This window comes from Zingiber officinale, chromosome 1A (assembly GCF_018446385.1).
Source record: "Zingiber officinale cultivar Zhangliang chromosome 1A, Zo_v1.1, whole genome shotgun sequence".
In the NCBI taxonomy this organism is placed as follows: Eukaryota; Viridiplantae; Streptophyta; class Magnoliopsida; order Zingiberales; family Zingiberaceae; genus Zingiber; species Zingiber officinale.
The window spans coordinates 20,980,672-21,001,166 of record NC_055987.1 but is presented as its reverse complement, the minus strand read 5'-3'; the positions used below and the strand labels follow the sequence as shown (position 1 = coordinate 21,001,166).

The window sequence follows — 20,495 nt, the reverse complement described above, 5'->3', positions numbered from 1 at the left end:
ATTCTTCACAGCAGAGAGCTTGATCGGGGAGGAAGCGACGGAAGAGGCAGTGACATGACATCTCTACTCCCCACGAGACTGCGCTTAGCGTTCGTTGCTGGAGCAGAGGGAGCTGCTCGCCATGCAAGAGACTGCGCTTGGCGTTTGCCGACAGAGGGGGGTGGGCGGTGGGGGGCTCGCCATAGAGGAGACTGCGCTTGGCATTTATCGCCGGAGCAGAGGAGGCTGCTCGCCATGGAAGAAGAAGCACGGTCAGTGATTGCGTCGACCGACGCGCCAGGAGACGCAAGGGATAGGAACCGGCGGGAGAAGCACAGACGATTCCATCACAGGGAACTGATCGTGAGGATGAGTGGAAGGGGAAGAAATGCGGACGAACAGGCGGAATTAATTGATAATAATAAAAAACAATGAAATATTTATAATAATAAAAAGGCGAGGATTATTGATAAACGGAACGGAAGGCGAGGATTATTGATAAACGAGCGGGATTAATCAATAAAAAGGCGGGATTATTTGAAAAGAAAATATTTAGCATTTTTGTTGCTACTTTTAAAAATCAGATCAGTAGTTTTTAAACCTATTTTTACTTAATTTTTATTCGAGACCAAGAAGTTTTTTGGCAGCGTTTACCGCTTAACTTTTACTCAATGGCAGTTTGAAGGAATAATTTATTTATTTGTTGATTAACAGTTTAATTTATTAATAATGAACGTGGCCTGATTAAAATTTTCTAAATTATTTACTCTCACATAAGTTTTAAATTCCTTAATAAATTATTGAAATATCTAGTTAGCTGAGTCCATTAATAAATTATTGCTTTATCTTTTTTTTTTCTAACAATAATTATATCAACTGATTATTATTATTATTATTATTTTTGCCAAAGAATTTGTTCAAAAAAGAGCCTAGCCATACTAAGAGATCAAGAGTAATTAAGCAATGAGGTAGTAGCTATATATGTTATACTAGGTAGCCTAGCCAAAAGAGAAAAATTTTATTCTTTCAAAAAATTCACCATAAATACAGAAAAGGAGGATAAATATGAAGAAAATAACCTCTAGAAAAGTGAGAATGAATAATTACCTTAGGCAAAAGAACATCTTTCAAAGGAAAACATTTCATAATAACAATTTTACAAACATAGACAAACTAGCAAAAGCCACAGTAAAACTATAACAAAATATATATGCCATGCATGCAATAAAAGTACCTATATCATTATTATAATTATATATTATCATGTATCAAATTAAACAATATGCTTACAATATGTTTGCACGTAATATATATATATTCTCCCTTGCTATGAGTAACTTATGCACATATCTAATTAAGAATTTGCTCTAGTTATCTTGTTGAACTCTATATATGATCCAAGAAATTAGATAGGTGAGTAGAGAATATTTTTGTAGAATTGAATAATCAAAAAGTCATATCAATGACTTTTTTTTTATTATGGAACCCAGCTCGACTAGTCCAATCAATTCAAGCATAATTCTGTACCCCATTATAGTTTAAGTAACAACAAATCTTAAATACGTAACCTCCGATTTAAAAAGATGACACATGTGTCCCTATACCATGCAATTGTCGAACGTCTATGTCAACTACTACTCCATGCATAGGTGTAGTGCACAAATTAAAGGATGAAATAGTCTGAAAACACTTTAGATGAACTGTAATCGCTATTCTTCTAATTCACAGCTAGCTACAAATTAAACAATGATCGACATAGTTATAATGGCAATATATGGAACTGCATGCAAACTACTGAGCTAGAATTAAACATCAAGGTATACTCTCAAAGGCATATTAAAGAGTAGTGCTGCTATTCTTCTGAATAATAATTACACTTTTCAAGTGTTACACCATGCCATGCATTCGCTCATGGCAGCCTAATTAATATATACGAGTTGGAGAGTCTAGGAAAAGCAAATATAACTAATGTTGTTGATGATATATGTCTGCCAAATGCCATGCTATGTTCCATGCAATTAACCAGCTTCCATAACATCATTAGCCCTCCCAAAAATAACAAAAATAGCAATCAGCCTTCATTTTCGAGTAGAATGACTGTTAATGATGCTATGCCATGCATGAATGCATGTTAATTTCAAGAACATAACTATTACATGTGCAAACTGTTGTGTATCTAGCTCCTCGAGAATCCTGATCAGGATCAGAATTCAGAATCCTCCACCAAGAGCAGCTGCCCAAAAATCTGCGCCGTTGTCGCTTCCTACGTGCATGGTGAAGGAGACCGGGACAAGGCACAGTCCTCGACTCCTCAAGTCTTTTCTTGTCTCGTCATCGCCATCGGCATCATCGTTCCCCTAATCAAACAATCGAAACTCATCATTCAACAGTTTTAAGAGCTGCATGAGTGCATAAAATTAATTAGCTAAAGGAGTACAATTAAGTGTGACTCAAAGCTGTAAAGGCGACGCAACTTTAGTTTTCTTTCCAAACCGATGCCTTCAGTTGTGTCGTACATAAAGCATCTTTTCAGTGAGATTCTTTAGATATATACTTTTCATGTAGTGTAGATCAGATCCAGATGTCTGTGATCCACAAATCTGACCCTCAGTCTAATTATAAATCTCAAGGTTAAAAATTAAAAATAAATATACTATATATATAACCTAACATTTTCTTTATCTTTCTTTCTGAGAGTGAGCTCGTTGCATGCTAGCTATATAATTTGTGGGGAATTGTAGGAGTATAAGTATAATTACTCACAAGCTGCATCTGCCTCTGCTGCCTCATGGCCTGCTGCTTCTGCTGCTGCAGGTACGGAGAGCTTAGAGCCTACAAAATTACAAACAATACGCACCAAAGAAGAGCAGAAAATATTACCACAAGACAACAGTACTAACTCAAACAAATATGTTGAATACTATAATGCCTTCCTTTTACTGCGTGCATGTACAGCTCCCACTTTTCTCACTTTGTTTCAATTTCACTTGATTTCAGTGTGGAAGAAGTTAAAGAATTAGATAGAGAAGAGTGAAACATTTGGTTGACCTGGATTTGACTGTGGAGGAATCTGATGTAGCCGATGGCTTCTTGCAATACCGACGCTGTGTCAGTCTAAAAAGGAGTTCGTGTCAGGTTTTCTTTATTCGAAACATCAAATAAGCAAATTATTGAGTGGCCAAGAACACCTTGATCAGTTTAATTACTTATTTTGATCCGATAATTAATAAATCCTCATTTTTTATTTATGATAATGAGTAAATATGTAACCAGCATTAAATGCAACAGAAATGGGAATAGAATTTGTGTTCCATTAAAAAGCTGCATTAAATACCTTTCCAAATGGGGACACTAACTGGTGCAGTGTGGTTATTCTATCGCCTAGCTTCTCCTTCCTCACCTGAAGCCAGACCCCAATATATAATTAATTCTCACATATCAACTTGTAAAAGAAAGAGCTAGCATATATAAAAGAATTCACAAAGATATATATATATATATTAACCTTGCCAGTTTTTAAGTAAATGGTATATATATGATAGTTCCGACCTTGATAAGAGTAGATTTAGAAGAGCACCCAAGAACCCTAGCTTTCTTCAAAGCTGGAGCAGTTTCTGTGCTGTTTCCCTTCGTAATTATACAACAACATTTCAGTATAAGCTAATTAACAAGTAAGAGTGGTAAGATTTTATCAGTTAACTGGATTATTAAGCCTTTTGTCTCATTAATAATTACCTCAGAAGAGTTATTAGTGTCGCTTTGCTGCCTAGGCTTGTGTGAGAAGTCCAGCATGTTGTGAGGGCTGAAACTGGTGGTGACGCACGACGGGGGAGATGAAGCTGCAAGAATAGGATTTTTATTCCACGAGGACGATCCATGGCTCTGCACTTGATCATGCTGCTGCTGATGAAACCCTGTTATTTGTGTTGCGAGTGGTGATGGAAACGCCACCTGCTCGCGTAGCAATTGATCCAGTAACACTCCACAACTATTATTGATCTCCATCTTCTTGAACCCATGTCTCTCTTCTTCTGCGACAAACCCTCCGCTGGATCATTCTATATATTATCAGATAACAAATATTTTACGCACAAACCCTAGATCTCAGAGATTTAGAAGGAAAGTATAGTTTTAATTAATTTATTTTTTTCCCTTACAGTATAAGTTGGCACCATGACTCTGGTAAATCTTGGCTTCCATGGTCTTGATGCCACATCTCAGAATTATTGGGAGGTTGCGGGAAGGGCGTCGTCGTGTTGCTCAAGCTCCACCATGTTGGGGCGGTAGAACCGCTACTGCTACTGCCCTCCATGATCACCTGCTGCATCAATTGAAGCTCTCAAAGTAAACTTGAATTTGAGAAGAAACTTATAGTCCTCAGTATTGGAACTGAAATATAATTGAGAGTTGGATGAGGAAGCTTAATACATGGAGGTATAGAGCCTTTTGTTTTGAGGTAGGCTGCCTCACTCTCTTTATCTATCTCCTTTTTTTTTAAAAAAAAATATTTTAGGGCTTACTTTTCTTTTGAAAAATATATAAATATAGATTTTATTTATTTATTTTTGCTGCTTTGGCTTTGTATTAAAGTAGCTTGCGCAAAAAGGGAATGGCAGTGCTTTCAGACCAGGAGTGGGTTGAGACTTTAGTTGAGAAGGGGGGCCTGAGTGTATAAATTTTATTATTAGGTCCAAGGGTTGGCAGCGTAGGCTTAGGGATTTGAGACGCAATTTTTTTTTAATATTGAGAGATCAGACTGATCGAATGGAATACAATTTAGACATGATAAGACATCAAGCGAATTTATTAAAAAAGGGATAAAGCAAGGATGATAAAGTGTGACAATAGCAAAAATAATTCTTTATATATATATATATATATAATATTATAATATTATAATATATATAAATTTAAATCAATTAGTAATTTGATGACTTAATTTTAAAGCTAACAAAGTAAACATCGAAAATAATCTTCTAAAGATTATTAATTTGGTTACTAAATAATAGATATCTAAAAACTTATGTTTTCAAGAAAAGAAATGAAAGAATATTAATATTGATCAAAAGACTAATCCAAAAAATAACTTAATAGATATTTAAATAGTCATCCTAATCCTAACTCTGTAAAAGAAGAAAATAACTGAAATTATAAAATCCTCAAAAAGATAATAAAACATTACAAATCTGACGAGTCTCCGAAAAGTCATGATATATTTTAGGTCTTAAAATAGGAGTTATGAGTTTGGCTAGATAATTAACTATAGATTTTTGAACATATTTCGATTTATTAGATTATAGGTTAATGGTACAATCCAAATCAAAAGTTATAGTTTTCCAAAACTTCTATCGATCCTATTCCAATCTTATTTCGTTCCTGTTCTGATCCTACCGATCTTGTTATATCGATCGTACTCCGATTCTATTAAAAAATAATTATGTATGATCCAAGATAATTTGACATTCCCGATAGTAAGATCATATAATCCTACGTTCCATTATCGTAATTTTACAAACATGGGTTATTACTACATTTGTGATAAGTGGAAAAAAGAAATTCCGTTCACTCTCACTGTTAACTGAGTTTGACAAGGAGAATCTATTTATTTCTCGATGATAAAGAAATTAAACAGTGTTAGTTTTGCTTGAATAAGAATTCATTTTCGATAAAAGAAATAATTCACTTTAAGCTACACACGCGCGCAATAACAGTAGAAAAGCATGAAGCGTGCATGCCTCTATTCAATAAAAGACAATAATCTATTATCTATCCGTTTCTTTAACCTTTGACGTGACCATAGCTATAAAATTCACATTTATCGTCCGAAAATAATCAGAATAAAATGAAAACAAAATAGCGGGCACCGAAATTTAATAATTGCTAGCCGAACTAATTAAATGGTTAATCCCAAATAACTTATAATTAAACAATTAATGTTCAAAACATTCTCTTTTGCTCCCTTGGAAACGATACATAATTAATTACCATCGTCCCCCTCAAAAGCCGAGCCCCATGACGGGTTTCAGGGATGATGGATCAAGAATTTGAGTTCGCGAAATCCGTACTCTGCTTGCGATCTTTGTCGGACGCCCGCTGTCCTCTTCGGCTTATTAATTGTCTATTATATTATAGAATTATCTCTCACACTTTCCACCGATTATTATTAATATTGATTTCTAAAGAGCAGGTTTTTAATAAATTAACGAGTTTGCATCAATTAGTGGCTCTCTGGTTTGTCTTGTAGCGAGCGTTTTCATATTCCTTTCTTTCTGGTGGCTTGAGTTGTCTCAGTGCAGTACTTTTTTAGGTTGTTTCTTTTAGCTTTTTATATGGCGAGATAAATCCATAGAACTACGGAAGAATTTGATCATCGGCCTAAAGCCGGAGATGTAGGAGGGGGGAGAGCTCGAAAGTTGCTTTTTTAGTTGAGTATTATTCACTTTAAGAGTGCGATCACTCCTCACAATACAGAATTTTATTTCTTGAAAGATTCATCCCTTCATAAAATGACCTGGGGGTTGAATTTCTTACTGGCTCCTCTCAATTCTCCGCCATGTAGCTTCATTTCTGCAGTCAGGTTAGGCAAATAATTAGATATGTATGTAACTTGAATTCAACGTTGAAACATAATGGCAGTCACTGACTTCTTTTTAAGCACCAGTGTCAACCTGTGCTTGTACCTGAAGCTGAATCAAGAATGGGAACTCATCCGGCGAATAAGGTGAGCCCCTCAAAGTTAGGGTCAAAATCAAAAAGATTAACTGAGGTGACGGTTAAAATCAAAGAAGGGTTAACAATCAGGGTCAGCACAATCATAGAGCCCAATCGAGCAATCTGCCAGAGCACTTTGGCTGATTAGGCCTTTGTTGGGCATTACAAGAGACGAAGAGATTCGTCTCTCTCGTTGCTGCAGTCATAGAGCCCAATCGAGCAACCTGCCAGAGCACTTCGGCCGATTAGGCTTTTGTTGGGCGTTACAGGAGACGAAGGTGTTAGATTATATAATCTCTAAAAGATAAGAGAAGGGAAAAACTAGTCATATTATTGAATCCAAATAAATTGAGAAATAAAGAGTACAAGGCCTTATATAGTTACTTACAAGAAAAAATTTAAACCATAAACTGAAAAAGTAAAAGACTATATCTAAATCCTAAACTGAAAAGGTAAAAGACTAAATTGCCCTCAAGGCTATAACAAATAATTCTAATAGATTATATAATCTAAATTATATAATCTAACATCCCCCCTCAAACTCACGATGCTACAGCCAGAAACATTGAGAGTTTGTCAGATAAAAATCGGAAGCGCGAAGCGGAATAAGCCTTGGTAAACATATCAGCAATCTGTAGCTTTGAAGGAACAAAAGGTAATGTGATGGTGCCAATCTGAAGATGGCGACGAGTAATGTGACAATCAATTTCAATATGTTTCGTTCGCTCATGAAAAACTGAATTGCGCGTAATTTGAATAGCACTCTGATTATCACAATATAACGGAGTAGGTTGATGAAGAGAGATACCCATATCCGCAAGCAACCAACGCAACCAAACTATCTCACAAATAGTTGACGTCATGACACGATACTCATCTTTTGTGGAAGATCTAGAAATAATATCTTGCTTTTTACTCTTCCAAGAAATGAGGGAATCACCAAGAAAAATGCAGAAGCCAGTGGTAGATTTGCGATCCGTAGGATCACCAGCCCAATCCGTATCAGAGTATGCACGCAGCTCAAGAGATGAAGTAGAAGGAAATAAAAGGCTTTGAAATTGAGTGCCCCGAAGATATCTGAGAATACGAAGAACAACACCCTAATGAACTGTAGTTGGTGCAGCAACAAATTGACTAACCACATGAACAACATACGCAATATCTGGACGAGTCACGGTGAGATAAACTAAGCTTCCAACAATAGTTCTGTACAAACTAGGATTCGACAAAGGTGAGCCGTCAAATGGAGAATATCGAGCATTAGTCTCAATAGGAGTATCAACAACTCTATTATCAGTAAGACGAGCACGCTCAAATAGGTCAGATATATACTTTGACTGAGATAAAAGATAACCTTTCAGGGAATAAGCAACCTCAATGCCCAAAAAGTAGCGTAGTATATCCAAGTCTTTCATAGCAAAACAATGAGTCAACTCAGACTTCAAGGAAGCAATTCCATCATAATTATCACCAGTAATAATTATGTCATCAACATATAATGATAAAAGAATACGACCTGCACTCGTACATCTGATAAACAATGCTGAATCATGATTACTAGGATGAAAACCAAACGAAGTAATCACTGTAGAGAACTTTTCAAACCAAGCATGGGGTGCTTGTTTGAGACCATAAAGCGCTTTACGAAGCCTGCAAACTTCACCAGGTTTGTGTGAAATACCAGGAGGAGGTGTCATATAAACTTCTTCATGAAGATCACCATTTATAAATGCATTCTTGACATCCATCTGAGATATTCTCCATCGACAAACAGAAGCAACAACAATCAGAGTACGAACAGTTGTCATTTTTACAACAAGAGCAAATGTTTCTTCATAATCCATGTCATACTCCTGAGAATATCCTTTAGCAACAAGACGAGCTTTATATCATTTGATAGATCCATCGGATTTAGTTTTGATCTTATATACCCAACGAGAACCAATAGTATGTTTTCCTGGTGGCAATGGAACCATATCCCATGTATGACTCTGATGCAAAGCAGTTAGTTCCTCAGCCATAGCACTCTGCCAAAGTGGATTACAAACAGCTTCTCTATAGGACTCAGGATTAGAAAGACAATGAATAGATGCAATAAATGAAGCAAAAGAATGAGAATAACAAGAGTAAGTAAAAATCCGGTAGTTTAGTAGACTTACGAAAACGAGTGGATTGACGATGGTGGAGAGGAGGATCATCCGTAACCTCAGGAGATAATTGGGTAGTGGCAGAAGGAGGAACATGTGGAGCGGATATCTCGGGAACCAAAGTACCAAATTCAGTTGAACTACTAGTAGGATTTGTGGGTGAATCTTCCTCAGTATCAATATTGAAAGGATCAATGGAAAGCAGATCTGACTTTGTCATATTATGCGAACTAGCTGGAATAGAAAAGAATGGAATATGCTCAAGAAACACAACATGACGAGAGACATACAATTTTTGACTAACGGGATCAAAGCAACAATATCCTTTTTGACTAACACCGTAACTCAGAAAGTGTCACGCCCCAGAGGAGTCTCTGTCCGAAGAAATTTCGGCAGCATCTCCCCTGTACGGCGGACAATATGAAACTTTCTACATATCACATATACATCAGCCACAGGCGGCTGGAATGATAACAAAAATAAAAATAAACACCACGCAGTTTATAAAGATATTCAGCCTCTGGCTGTCACAACCACGCAATTAATAATAGTAATCAATAACAATAGGACTCTGACTCGAAATCCACCCTACTCCACTACACTCGTAAAGCTCAAATCCAACGAACTCACCTCTTCTGCCGTCCAGGCAGGCACGTAGTAGAATGAAATCCAATATCATATCAAAAATCCATCAAAAGGTATCACTCCATACAATATCCATAGGAAAAATCCAAAGACAATACTAAAACAAAGTCTGATATAGAAAAAAAAACCAAAATAAAACAAATAACGAACTAGTAGAGAACTGGCTCTACGTGCAGATGGGGGGCCAGCGACTGGAACTGCTCCGGACAGCCTCAACCTGAAAATAGAACAATGGAGGCGAGCAACACTAAAGAAAATGATCAATAATAAAACAAATAATGACATATATAATGAGACTTAGCATCTCTGAGCAGAAGGAATAAATGCAACTGAAACAAAATCAGGAGATAACTGTACTAACCGGAATCAAGGTACAAAGGTAACAGGTCGTCGGATCAAGAAATCATAATCCTGTATGCATGTCAATCAAATGCATCCATACAAATGCAGATATAAGTGCAAGAATCACAACAATAAAATGCAATAAATGTATATGGTGACCGCGACTTGGACATCACCGCTCCCGACAGGATCGAGTGGACGGAATGTCGCTTGAGTACTCCCTCCGCCCCAAATCATAAATGGGGAGCTCAATGCTCTCATCTCCCTACACAATGATGGGAGGAAAATCACGGCTAAGCATGAGTCTCCGACCAACGGAGCCAAACAGAGTCCACCATCTGCCGGCCTACCACGCGCTACACTAAATGCCAACGGAGCTAAACAGGCGGAGGCGATCACGGCTACCACCGAGTCCTCGACCAACGGAGCAAGCAGAACCGCCACACACATCGATATACCACTAATCCATGGGTGGTGGTGTGTGCAGTACATGTAACTGGCGATGGACTCAACCATAGTGGAGCCGACAATCGCACAACATGCAAACATGATGCATGATACTAAGCATGGTAATCTCATGAATAGCATAACAAGATCCATACATAAATAAAAGGTGTACCACAAGTCAATGTATCAGATGGAAGGTACACAAACAGATAGGGTATCATATAAACCCTAGGTCCTGAACATGATGTATCACATGGTTGGGTCACTACCGAAAGCATGTATGGTCAGGTCAATAATAACATGTAGTGCATAATAAATAAACAAACAACATGTAACAGATCATGTAGTGACCAACCGAATCAAAAGGATAACACAATCATTGTTATATGTTAAACACTTTATTATGCATATCAAAAGACATAAGTCAAAGTACCCGCCTCCGATAAAATGGTCCAAATCTGACTCCGAGATACTCGTCTCGCGTCAAAGTCCTATGCCATCAATGTAATATATTTTATTTAGTTACATTTCTCATAAACAACTAAATAAAACTCTCTAACCCTAAATTAGGGAAAACCCCAAATCATATGACCATCATCTTGTCTAAACAAATTTGACGATCAATTAGGATTAGTTACCTAATCCTCAATCCACCCTTTGATTAAAAAATCCAAAACCTATGTCCAATTACCCATGCATCTAAAACATGATGAATCACACATTCCATTTTAAATTTAATTCAAACATAACCCTAATTCAAATCTTCACATGATCAACCATCTAAAATAATCGAATTAAAATCATGATCAATAACATGTATCAAATGCCCTACTCCTTACCTTATTCCTCAGCCTTGATTGTTAATCCACAGCAGAGACAAATTTGCTGCCGAGAACAGATCCCACAATTTCATATGATCCCCTGTTGCTGCACTGTAGGTGGCTGAAAGAAAAACCAAGCAATTGAACTTGAGCACGGAAGGGAACACTCCAAAGCTTGAGTTGCTGCTTCTAACCGAAGACTTACTTAATCTTCTGAATTCCAGTGATCTAGGGCAGACAGCACGGAGGGAAAAGAGCTCGGCAATATGACTCGGGCTCGAGGGCAGAGGAAGGGTGGCCGGCACTCTCCGTTCGACGGCGGCGGATGGCGAAGAAGTTAGGGCTTTGGCAGCAGTGGGAAGAAGACCGTCGGCACTTCTCCAAGCGGCGTCGACTGTGGCTAGGGCACCAGTACAGAAGAGGGGCCGGCGATGACTCGTCGGACTAGAGGAGGGGAGAGGAATCGGGAGGCGGCGTCGGCGGAGATGCGAGGGCACAAAGGGACGGCGGTCGGCGCTAGGGCTCAGGTGCCGGCACAGAGGAGTCGGGATCACGATGTGCAGCGGGGAGGAGCGGTTGTCTCTGCACTGCTTTGTGCGGGAAGAAGGAACTCGGCCGGCGGCAGCGTCGGGTAGAGAAGGTGCTGAGAGGAGAGGAGAACGAAGAAAGGGGATCGGCGCCGAGTGAGAAGAGAGGAAGAAGGGGAACCGCTCAGGGTCGGGGAAATAGGGCACGCACGGCTCGCGGGAAAAGAATAAGAGAAGAAGAAAAGAGAAAGGAAAAGAAAATAAATCTTTTCCTCAATAAAACAGGGTAGCCTAAACAGGCTTTCCCGGGCCCCGTTTTTATCCCCGTGAACTCGTCCATACGAGCTCCGAAAAATTCCCGAAAATTTTTCAAAAATTCTGAAAAATTCCCTTAATATCCGCCTATTTTCCGGTATTTTACAGAAAGACACAAAGAGCAAACCGAGAGGCTAACTTATTACGCTCTGCATATGGACGAAGGACAAAGCAAGTACAACCAAAAACACACAAAGAAGAATAGTTAGGAGCATTCCCATACAATTTTTCAAAAGGTGACAAACCTGAATTGTGTGAGGTTGGAATTCTATTAATGGTATGAGCTGCAGTAAGGATTGCTTCCCCCCAAAAGGTACTAGGAACACTGGCAGACAATAAAAATGAACGGGTTGTTTCAACAAGATGTCTATATTTTCATTCAGCCACGCCATTTTGTTCAGGAGTATCTATACACGAGGTTTGATTAATAGTACCATAAGAAGCAAGTAAATGTAAAAATTGATTCGAAGTATATTCACCTCCCAAATCACAACGAAAACACTTTATGACACTAGAATGTTGAGTTTTCACAAGAGCTCTAAAGTTGTTGAAAATTGTAAGATAATCAGACCTGTGTTTCATAAGATAGACCCAAGAGTAACGAGTGCAATCATCAATAAACGAAACATAATACCTTGGCCCCCCTTTTGTAGGAATAGGAGAGGGTCCCCACACATCAGAATGGATAAGATCAAATAGAGCAGAAGAAAAAGAAAGACTTTTAGAAAATGGTAAGGCAGAAAATTTGGCCAGTTTACAACCACTACAATAAAAAATATCATAACTTTTTAAAGGTCCTAATTCTCCTATAGAGGCTAAAAACTGCAAACGAGACGCTGAAACATGACCTAAGCGAGAGTGCCACAAATAAAAATCAGAAGATGAATGATTTAGATGAAAAGACGATAAATCCACACTCGAAACTACAACTTCTGGTAATTTGAGTTGATCTAAAATATATAGTCCTCCTTGCCTATGGGTTGTCCCAATTAGCTTCTGAGATTATGGGTCCTGAACATAACAATTGGATGAAGAAAAAGATACTAGGTATCCAGACTCACATAATTGATTAACAGAAACAAGATTTAAAGTAAGACTCGGAATATAATAAATATTAGTAAGAGATAAAGAAGATGTAACAATTGAACCAACACCTACTAATGATATAGGAGTACCATCAGCAGTCACAATATATATAGATGAACTGGGAGAAAAAGAAACAAAAGATGACAAATTGGATGACATATGATGGGAGGCACCAGAATCCAAAATCCATAAGGATGAAGATATACTTGAAATATCAGACGACGACAAACCTATATGAGAGGAAGCTGATTTGACAGAGGGCTGTGAAGCAAGGAATTGAAACTGCTCAAACAAATATGAATCAGATTTTCATGAAGCATCTGCACAACCAGACATGATGACAAAGCAAATAATTCTCAGAATAACCAAACTGTAAGGATATACATTTGTATGATCTGCAAAAACCTAATATCAGGACGACCCGTGGTCACACAAAGAATCTGAGACAGAAAAGGATGTCAAATATAGAAATCGGCAACATAGGACGTCGGCGCAATCGATAGAAAATAGATGTCGACACCGAAATCAACAGCAGTAGGACAGAAAATAGATGTTGACGTTGAAATCAATAGCAGCAATAGGAGACGGCAGTGGCAACATTAAGCAATAACATGGGGCGGCAGAAAAAATTAGGTCAAAGAAGGAGAATCGCTCTTATACCATGTAAAAAATAAGAGAAGGGAAAAACTAGTCATATTATTGAATTCAAATTAATTGAAAAATAAAGAGTACAAGGCCTTATATAATTAATTACAAGAAAAAATCTAAACCATAAACTGAAAAAGTAAAAGACTATATCTAAATCATAAACTGAAAAGGTAAAAGACTAAATTGCCCTCAAGGCTATAACAAATAATTCTAATAGATTATATAATCTAAATTATATAATCTAACAGAAGGGATTCGTCTCTCTCGTTGCTGCAAACGTCTCATTGCTGCAAACGCCAAGGAGACGAAGGGGCGTCCTTTCCCCTTCGCCTTCCTCGACCTTCCTATAAAAGGAGCGTCCAAGGAATGGACTAGTAGTGGATGAAGCGGAGGTAATCAGAGAGCGCAACGAAGTTGTGAGGTGATCAGTGAGCATTGGAGAACGTCCAGAGGCTGGGATTTGGTTCGTGAAAAAGTTTGAGGAGGTTTCGAGTGGTGATCTTCTCGGCAATAGTAGCAGCGACGTCTTCGACGATATCTTTAGCGAGTTCATCGGGAGATCACTATGAGTGGTTACTGTTTTAATTTCGGTTTTGTTTCATGCTCTCAAAGAACCAACAATGGTATCAGAGCATAGTTTTGAAAGCATGAAAATCAGCATGAGAAAATCTCGCATTTTTTTCCTTTCTGTCGCGAAGAAGATGAGCAGTGAGCACTGTTCATCAATTGAATCGATTGGTTAATCGATTCAATTGAATTGAATCGATTGAAATTTCATTTCAATCGATTCAAAATCGCGCACAGTGGTTTAATAGATTCTTGAATCGATTGAAGAGAAAAAGGATGAATAGTGCTTCATTTTGACGAAGCACAATGAATAAATAAAAAACGCATGCACTTGAATCGATTCAAGAGAAAAAAAACGGCATGAAAAAAAAAGCATGAACAGTAGCTTTTTTTAACGAAGTACAGTGCATGTATATTTTTTTCTCTCTTCATGTATATTATATACAGTGATGTTTAAATTTTAATTAAATATACTTATTAATTAATTAAATACATAAGGAAATGTATTATTAATTAATAAATAAATATTTAATTAATTTATGGTTTAATTTATTGAAAATTGAATCAGACCAATTTGTCTAATCAAACCCAGGTCTGGTTTAAATTATTAGTTGATTTAAGTCGACTAGTTTGATTCAATAATACCTATATCTGATTTAAATTATTTGTTGGTTTAACCAGTTCAGTTCATTATTGAATTAATTGGGGTAATCTTGATTACAGAAGTTGGATTGATCAAATATGACCAGATTAGTTTTGTTGTGTCAGATTTGATCAAAAAGATTAGATTTGTTCTAATGGGTCAGACTTAATCCAATGGACAATTGGATGAATCAAACTGACCTAAGTTTGATCAATAAGTCTGAAATTGACTCAAATGGGCTTAAACAATAATAGAACATAGGTCAGAAATCCCTGTCCAATTAGATTAGTTCTAACGAGGACAATAGATTAAGTTTAAGATCCAGATTCCTGATCGACCGATCCAATGTGTCATTCACATGAGACTCCCCAAAATAAGGAAATTTATTTTTCTTAATTGCTTGTGCATTCTGTATATTTTGTTCTATATGTGGGAATTGAATTTGACCAGTTTTTGTTATTGGTCTGTCGGTTTTGTACTAACATCATGATTTTCAATTCCAGATACAAAGAACGATATACACGATGACTGGTCTCTATGAACGACAACATGAGCTATGGGAGGAGATCAAGAAGCTGGAATATGACCCGGATCACGGAGTCGGTAGGCTTATTGGTTGACTTGATTGGTTGTTCTAGAATCTCGAGCAAGAAGGGTATCCAGTCCAAGAAAAAGAAAGAAGATGGTCTCTGGTTTATTCATTATCGGAACATCTAAGGCAGATAGCATTCCAACTTTGGGATGATTCTGATGAGCACATCTCATATTCAGAGATGTGTAGGGAGTTACTTCATTTGGAATGGGGCCCTGAAGAATCTGAAGAGGATCCAGATCCCGAAGAAATGGACCTCGAAGAATCTGAGGAGGATCCAGAAATGGATTCTGAAGATTTAGAGGAGGATCCAAATCCCGCAGAATCTGAGGATGATCCGATCCGAAGATGAACCTCGAAGAATTTGAAGAGGACCCAGAAATGGATCCTGAAGATTTTAAGGAGGATCCAGAGATGGATCCCGAGGAGGATCTAGAGATGGATCCCAAAGAATCAGAGGAGGATCCTCAAGAGTGTGTAGAAGATCCAGAAATGGATCTGATGAATACATCTGAGGCTGAACCACCCATCATAGAATTTGAGATAAACGGGATGCAATTACCCACTGCTCTAGCATTTATCCTAGTGGGAGTAGTGCTAACTTATTTATGTTACTAGTGGTCTGTTTACTGTCGTTATGTACTAACAGTGTTAGCTCATCTAGTTTTTGAGTCATGTAATAATTTCTGTCGTTATGTACGAACAGAATTATATAATGAAAAGTTATGTTATATGTCAACAAACTTGGAAATGATTAGTTCATTTCATGATATGATTAGTTCATATGAAAAATGATTAGTTCATTTTAATAATGATTCGTTCATTAGATGGGATATGTGTAATATAATTGATCAATGTTGATTATATTATAACATACAAATGATGAGTGGAAACAATGTTATCACTTGATTTTGTAAACTAACTCTAATTTATACTGAGTTAATAAATAATTGCACATATTTGAATTACATTGAAATAATAAATAATGTATTTATTTATATAGATCATGGCAACTAAAAATATCATAGCTAAACTCAATAAGGGTGAGAAATTATATGGAGATAACTACAAAATCTGGCACCTCAAGATACAATATGTTCTTGAGAAACAAGAAGTTCTAGAGGCTGTAAATCAAATCATGGAGGAACCGATTAATGGTTCTACAACACAACACAGACGTGACCTTGATGCCTATAAGGCATGAAAAAGGAAGGACTCCATTGCTAAGGTTATATTGATTAGTTCAATGGTGGATGCCTTGGTATTTGAGTATGAGCCATTACCATCTACTTATGCTGTCTAGGTAGCCCTTAGAGAGAAGTACAGTGGAGTCAGTCTGAGTAAGCTCCGTCAGCTAACTATCAAGTTTGATAGCTATAAAAAACACTCGAATGTTACCATAGCCTAACATCTCAGGGAGATGGGTAACATGATTAGAGAGCTTAAGACTGCTGGTCATGCATTGACCGATGAACAACAGGTTCAAACAGTTATCCGTTCCCTTCCTGATTCTTGGGAAACGATGAAACAGAATCTGACCCACAGTGAGAGTATCAAGACTTTCATCGATGTCTCACGCCATGTTGAACTTGAGGTGAAGAGGATTGAATCCGCAAGGATTTCTGGTCAAGCTTTTGTAGATGAAGGTTATAGTTCCAAGAATAAGAAAAGATGGTTTAAGAAAGGAAAGGGAAAAGGAAAGGAGGCTAGTGTTGTTGCTGTTAAAACCAAATCAAGAAGAAAGGAAAGAGATATGGACAAAGACCTATGTGCAAGTTGACTTGCTTCAACTGTGGCAAGAAGGGTCATTTTGCTCGGGATTGTACTGAGACTAAAAAGGTAGGTCCATTGTTATCTTCTTTCTACGAGAAATATGTTGCAAGTACAGTGTTGTTAGCTTATTCATATCCTTTGTGGATTGTAGATTTAGGAGCAACGAATCATGTAGCACGTGATCGAGCTACATATGTGGAGTACCGTCGGGTACCAACTGGCAACAAATTGATATATGTAGGAAACAATGCATGAATTGAAGTCAAAGGCATTGGCACTTGCAAGCTCAACCTACGTGGTGGGCGCACCTTATTTTTACATGATGTCCTGTATGCTCCTGAGATTCGACGAAATCTAGTTTCTGTCATTTACCTTCTTGATTTAGGTTACAATGTAAATTTTTATAGCCATTGTGTAGAACTTCGAATTAAATTTATGTTAATTGGTTATGATTATGTAACAAATGGTTTTATGGTTCTTAATGTAGAACCAAATAATAATGATGGTTGTTTTTCAAACATTGCTCTTACTAGTAATGCTGATGTTAATGATGACATTTGTCATGCTAGGCTAGGACATATAAGACAAGAACGAATGAATAGATTAACTAAGGAGGGTCTTTTAGGCACTCATGCTAAGATTAACTTGTCTATATGTGAGCATTGTCTTGCTGGAAAGACGACTAGGAAACCATTTGGTAAGGCTATTAGGGCTGAATCACCATTGTAATTAATTCATTCGGATATTTGTGGTCCAATGAATATAAAGGCTAGAAATGGAAGTTCTTATTTCATTACATTTATTGATGACTTTACGCGTTTTGGTCATGTGTATTTGATTTCTCACAAATCTAAAGCATTAGATTACTTTATTCGTTACTTGAACGAAGTTGAGAATCAATTGGAACGTAAGGTTAAAACCTTACGCACTGATTGTGGAGGTGAATATTTGTCTGATTAGTTCAAGACAATGTGTAATGAGAAAGGGATTATTAGACAGCTAACTATCCCTGGAACTCCACATCAAATTGGGGTTGCTGAAAGAAGAAATAGGACTCTTTTTAAAATAGTTAGGTCTATGATGGTGCAGGCTAATTTGCAATCTTCTATTGGGGAGATGCATTATTAGTTGCGACCTATATACTTAACAAAGTGTCTTCAAAGTCAGTTACATCTACCCCACATGAACGTTGGACAGTCAAAAAGTCAGATTTAAGTAATCTGAGACCTTGGGGGTCAGCTGCCTACGTTCATGATAAGACTCACGAACATGGAAAATTATGACCAAGAGGTAAGAAGTGTATCTTTATAAGGTACTCTGAGACTTCTAAGGGTTATATTTTTATTGGTGAGCGACAAGATGGAACCATCTCTGAAATAGAGTCAAGAGATGCTACTTTTCTTTAAACTAAGTTCCCAACACGAGGTGAGGTTGATAAGACAATTCCTCCATATGAGATAGAGGAGAAGGATAATGTTCCTTTATCAACAAATCAGGAGATGCCTGAATCTAATCAACCTAGTGGGAGTAATTTGCCACTGAATGAGTCAGTTTCGAAGAAGTAGTCATCAGATTATTCCTTGGAGAAGGTTTGATATTGAGAATGAGGCATTGATGATTCTCCCGGTTGATGATGAGGAACCTCGAACAGTTGAAGAAGCTTTGAGATGCTCAGTTAGAAAAGAATGGAAAGTTGCAATGGATGAAGAAATGAAGTCAATGAGAACGAATCAAGTTTAGGATTTAGTCGATCTTCCTCCAAGCCGAAGGGCTATTGGGAATAAGTGGATTCTCAAAGTAAAGAGGAAAGCAGATGGATCGATTAATCGATACAAAGCTTGATTAGTTGCAAAATGATATACCCAAATGGAGGGTATTGACTTTGAAGAGACATTCTCCCCAGTTATGAAGTTTGTGTCAATACGTGTCATTCTAGCTATAGTAGCACAATATGACATGGAATTACATCAGATGGATGTAAAAATGGCTTTCCTTAATGATAATCTTGACAAAGAAATCTATATGGTATAACCAGAAGGTTATGTTGCTGAAGCTCAAGAGAAAAAGGTATGTAGACTTCGGAAGTCTATATATGGGCTAAAGCAAGCGTCAGGACAATGGAACATAAGATTTAATGAAGTAATATTGTCTTATGGTTTCAAAATGGTCAATGAGGATCATTGTGTTTACCTAAGAAAGGAGAAAGGAAAGTTTGTCATTTTATCATTATATGTTGATGATATGCTAATAGCTGGAAGCGATATAAAGTGTGTGATAGAAGTCAAAAGTTAGCTTTCATCACAATTTGACATAATAGATATGGGAGAAGCAGAGTACATCTTAGGAGTGAAGATCATCAGAGACCTATCAAAAAGACTTTTGGGGTTGTCTCAAGAAGCTTATATCACTAAGATGCTATAACACTTCAATATGTTAGATTGCAACATTAAACAGACGCCTAAAGCGAAAGGTACTATTTTGAGCAAAAGTATGTATCCCAAGACTCCTGAGGAAATAGTCGAAATAAAGAAGAAACCATATGTCAGTGATATTGGTAGTTTGATGTACACTATGTTGTGTACTCATCCTGATATAAGCTATGTTGTTGGCTTAGTTAGTCATTTCCAGTCAAACCCAGGATCGAGACACTGGAAAGCGGCGAAGAGGATATTCAGATATCTCAAAGGAACAACAAATTATTGCCTCTGCTTCTAAGGATAAGAAATGAGCCTAAGTGACTACACAGATGCAAATTGGGCAGGTGACCTTGATGACAAAAAATCCACATCTGGCTATGTCTTCTTGCTGAATGGTGGCACCATCTCATGGAACAACAAGAAGCAGGCTTGTGTAGCCTTGTCGACAATGGAAGCTGAGTATGTGGCTTGTGCAGCGATTGTGCAAGAGGCTGTCTGGCTAAGAAGGTTCCTGAAGCATCTGAAGATTGCTGAGGATAGTGGGAGTCCTGTTACAGTGTACTATGACAGTCAAGCTGCGATAGCTTTTTCCAAGGATCCCAAATATCACAGCAAAGGCAAGCATATAGAAATTGAGTATAATTTTATAAGGAATATTGTTGACAAGAAAAAGATTATTCTTAAGTACATCCCTACACGGAATATGCTTGCTGATCTTTTTACTAAGCCATTGACTAAAGAGTCATTTCATGGACATGTGAAGTCTTTCGGACTTCGAAGAATGTAACTAATTGTAAAGATATTTTGATAAATGAAAAATATCATGATTTATTCA

General features: G+C 37.4%; 1 protein-coding gene and 1 long non-coding RNA gene across 8 annotated transcripts; both read right to left on the bottom strand.

Annotated features, from left to right (window-relative positions):
* Positions 1 to 1,813: 1,813 nt before the first annotated feature.
* On the bottom strand, positions 1,814 to 4,435 carry LOC122020311 (transcription factor bHLH68-like). 7 transcript variants are annotated; one of them, XR_006122189.1, is made up of 8 exons: positions 4,137 to 4,434; positions 3,715 to 4,027; positions 3,529 to 3,606; positions 3,314 to 3,379; positions 3,028 to 3,093; positions 2,743 to 2,811; positions 2,136 to 2,336; positions 1,814 to 2,025 (listed from the first exon to the last, which is right to left on the bottom strand). XR_006122189.1 is itself a non-coding variant. In XM_042578208.1 (8 exons), the coding sequence occupies exons 1-7, from the start codon at positions 4,304 to 4,306 to the stop codon at positions 2,481 to 2,483; spliced, it is 846 nt and encodes a 281-aa protein (XP_042434142.1). In that variant the 5' UTR covers positions 4,307 to 4,435; the 3' UTR covers positions 2,202 to 2,336; positions 2,454 to 2,480. The 7 variants fall into 7 exon arrangements, 6 of the variants coding, with proteins under 6 accessions (XP_042434134.1, XP_042434164.1, XP_042434157.1 ...); XM_042578208.1 differs by lacking the exon at positions 1,814 to 2,025 and adding an exon at positions 2,454 to 2,564 and having other exon boundaries at positions 2,202 to 2,336; positions 4,137 to 4,435; XM_042578215.1 differs by lacking the exon at positions 1,814 to 2,025 and adding an exon at positions 2,454 to 2,564 and having other exon boundaries at positions 2,202 to 2,336; positions 2,743 to 2,784; positions 4,137 to 4,435.
* Positions 4,436 to 10,701: 6,266 nt separating this feature from the next.
* On the bottom strand, positions 10,702 to 11,356 carry LOC122000952. The gene is made up of 3 exons (XR_006117245.1): positions 11,298 to 11,356; positions 11,111 to 11,213; positions 10,702 to 10,762 (listed from the first exon to the last, which is right to left on the bottom strand). It is a non-coding gene; the product is annotated as an uncharacterized LOC122000952 (long non-coding RNA).
* Positions 11,357 to 20,495: the final 9,139 nt, after the last annotated feature.

What these genes read in the sequence shown, in the direction of transcription:
- LOC122020311 (XM_042578191.1), bottom strand. Translation starts at nt 4,306, where the DNA reads ATGCAGCAGGTGATCATGGAGGGCAGTAGCAGTAGCGGTTCTACCGCC. An exon ending in TAGTGTCCCCATTTGGAAAG is followed by an intron (nt 3,094 to 3,313) that starts GTATTTAATGCA and finishes ACTCCTTTTTAG; the next exon opens with ACTGACACAGCGTCGGTATT. An exon ending in TCCTCCACAGTCAAATCCAG is followed by an intron (nt 2,812 to 3,027) that starts GTCAACCAAATG and finishes GTAATTTTGTAG; the next exon opens with GCTCTAAGCTCTCCGTACCT.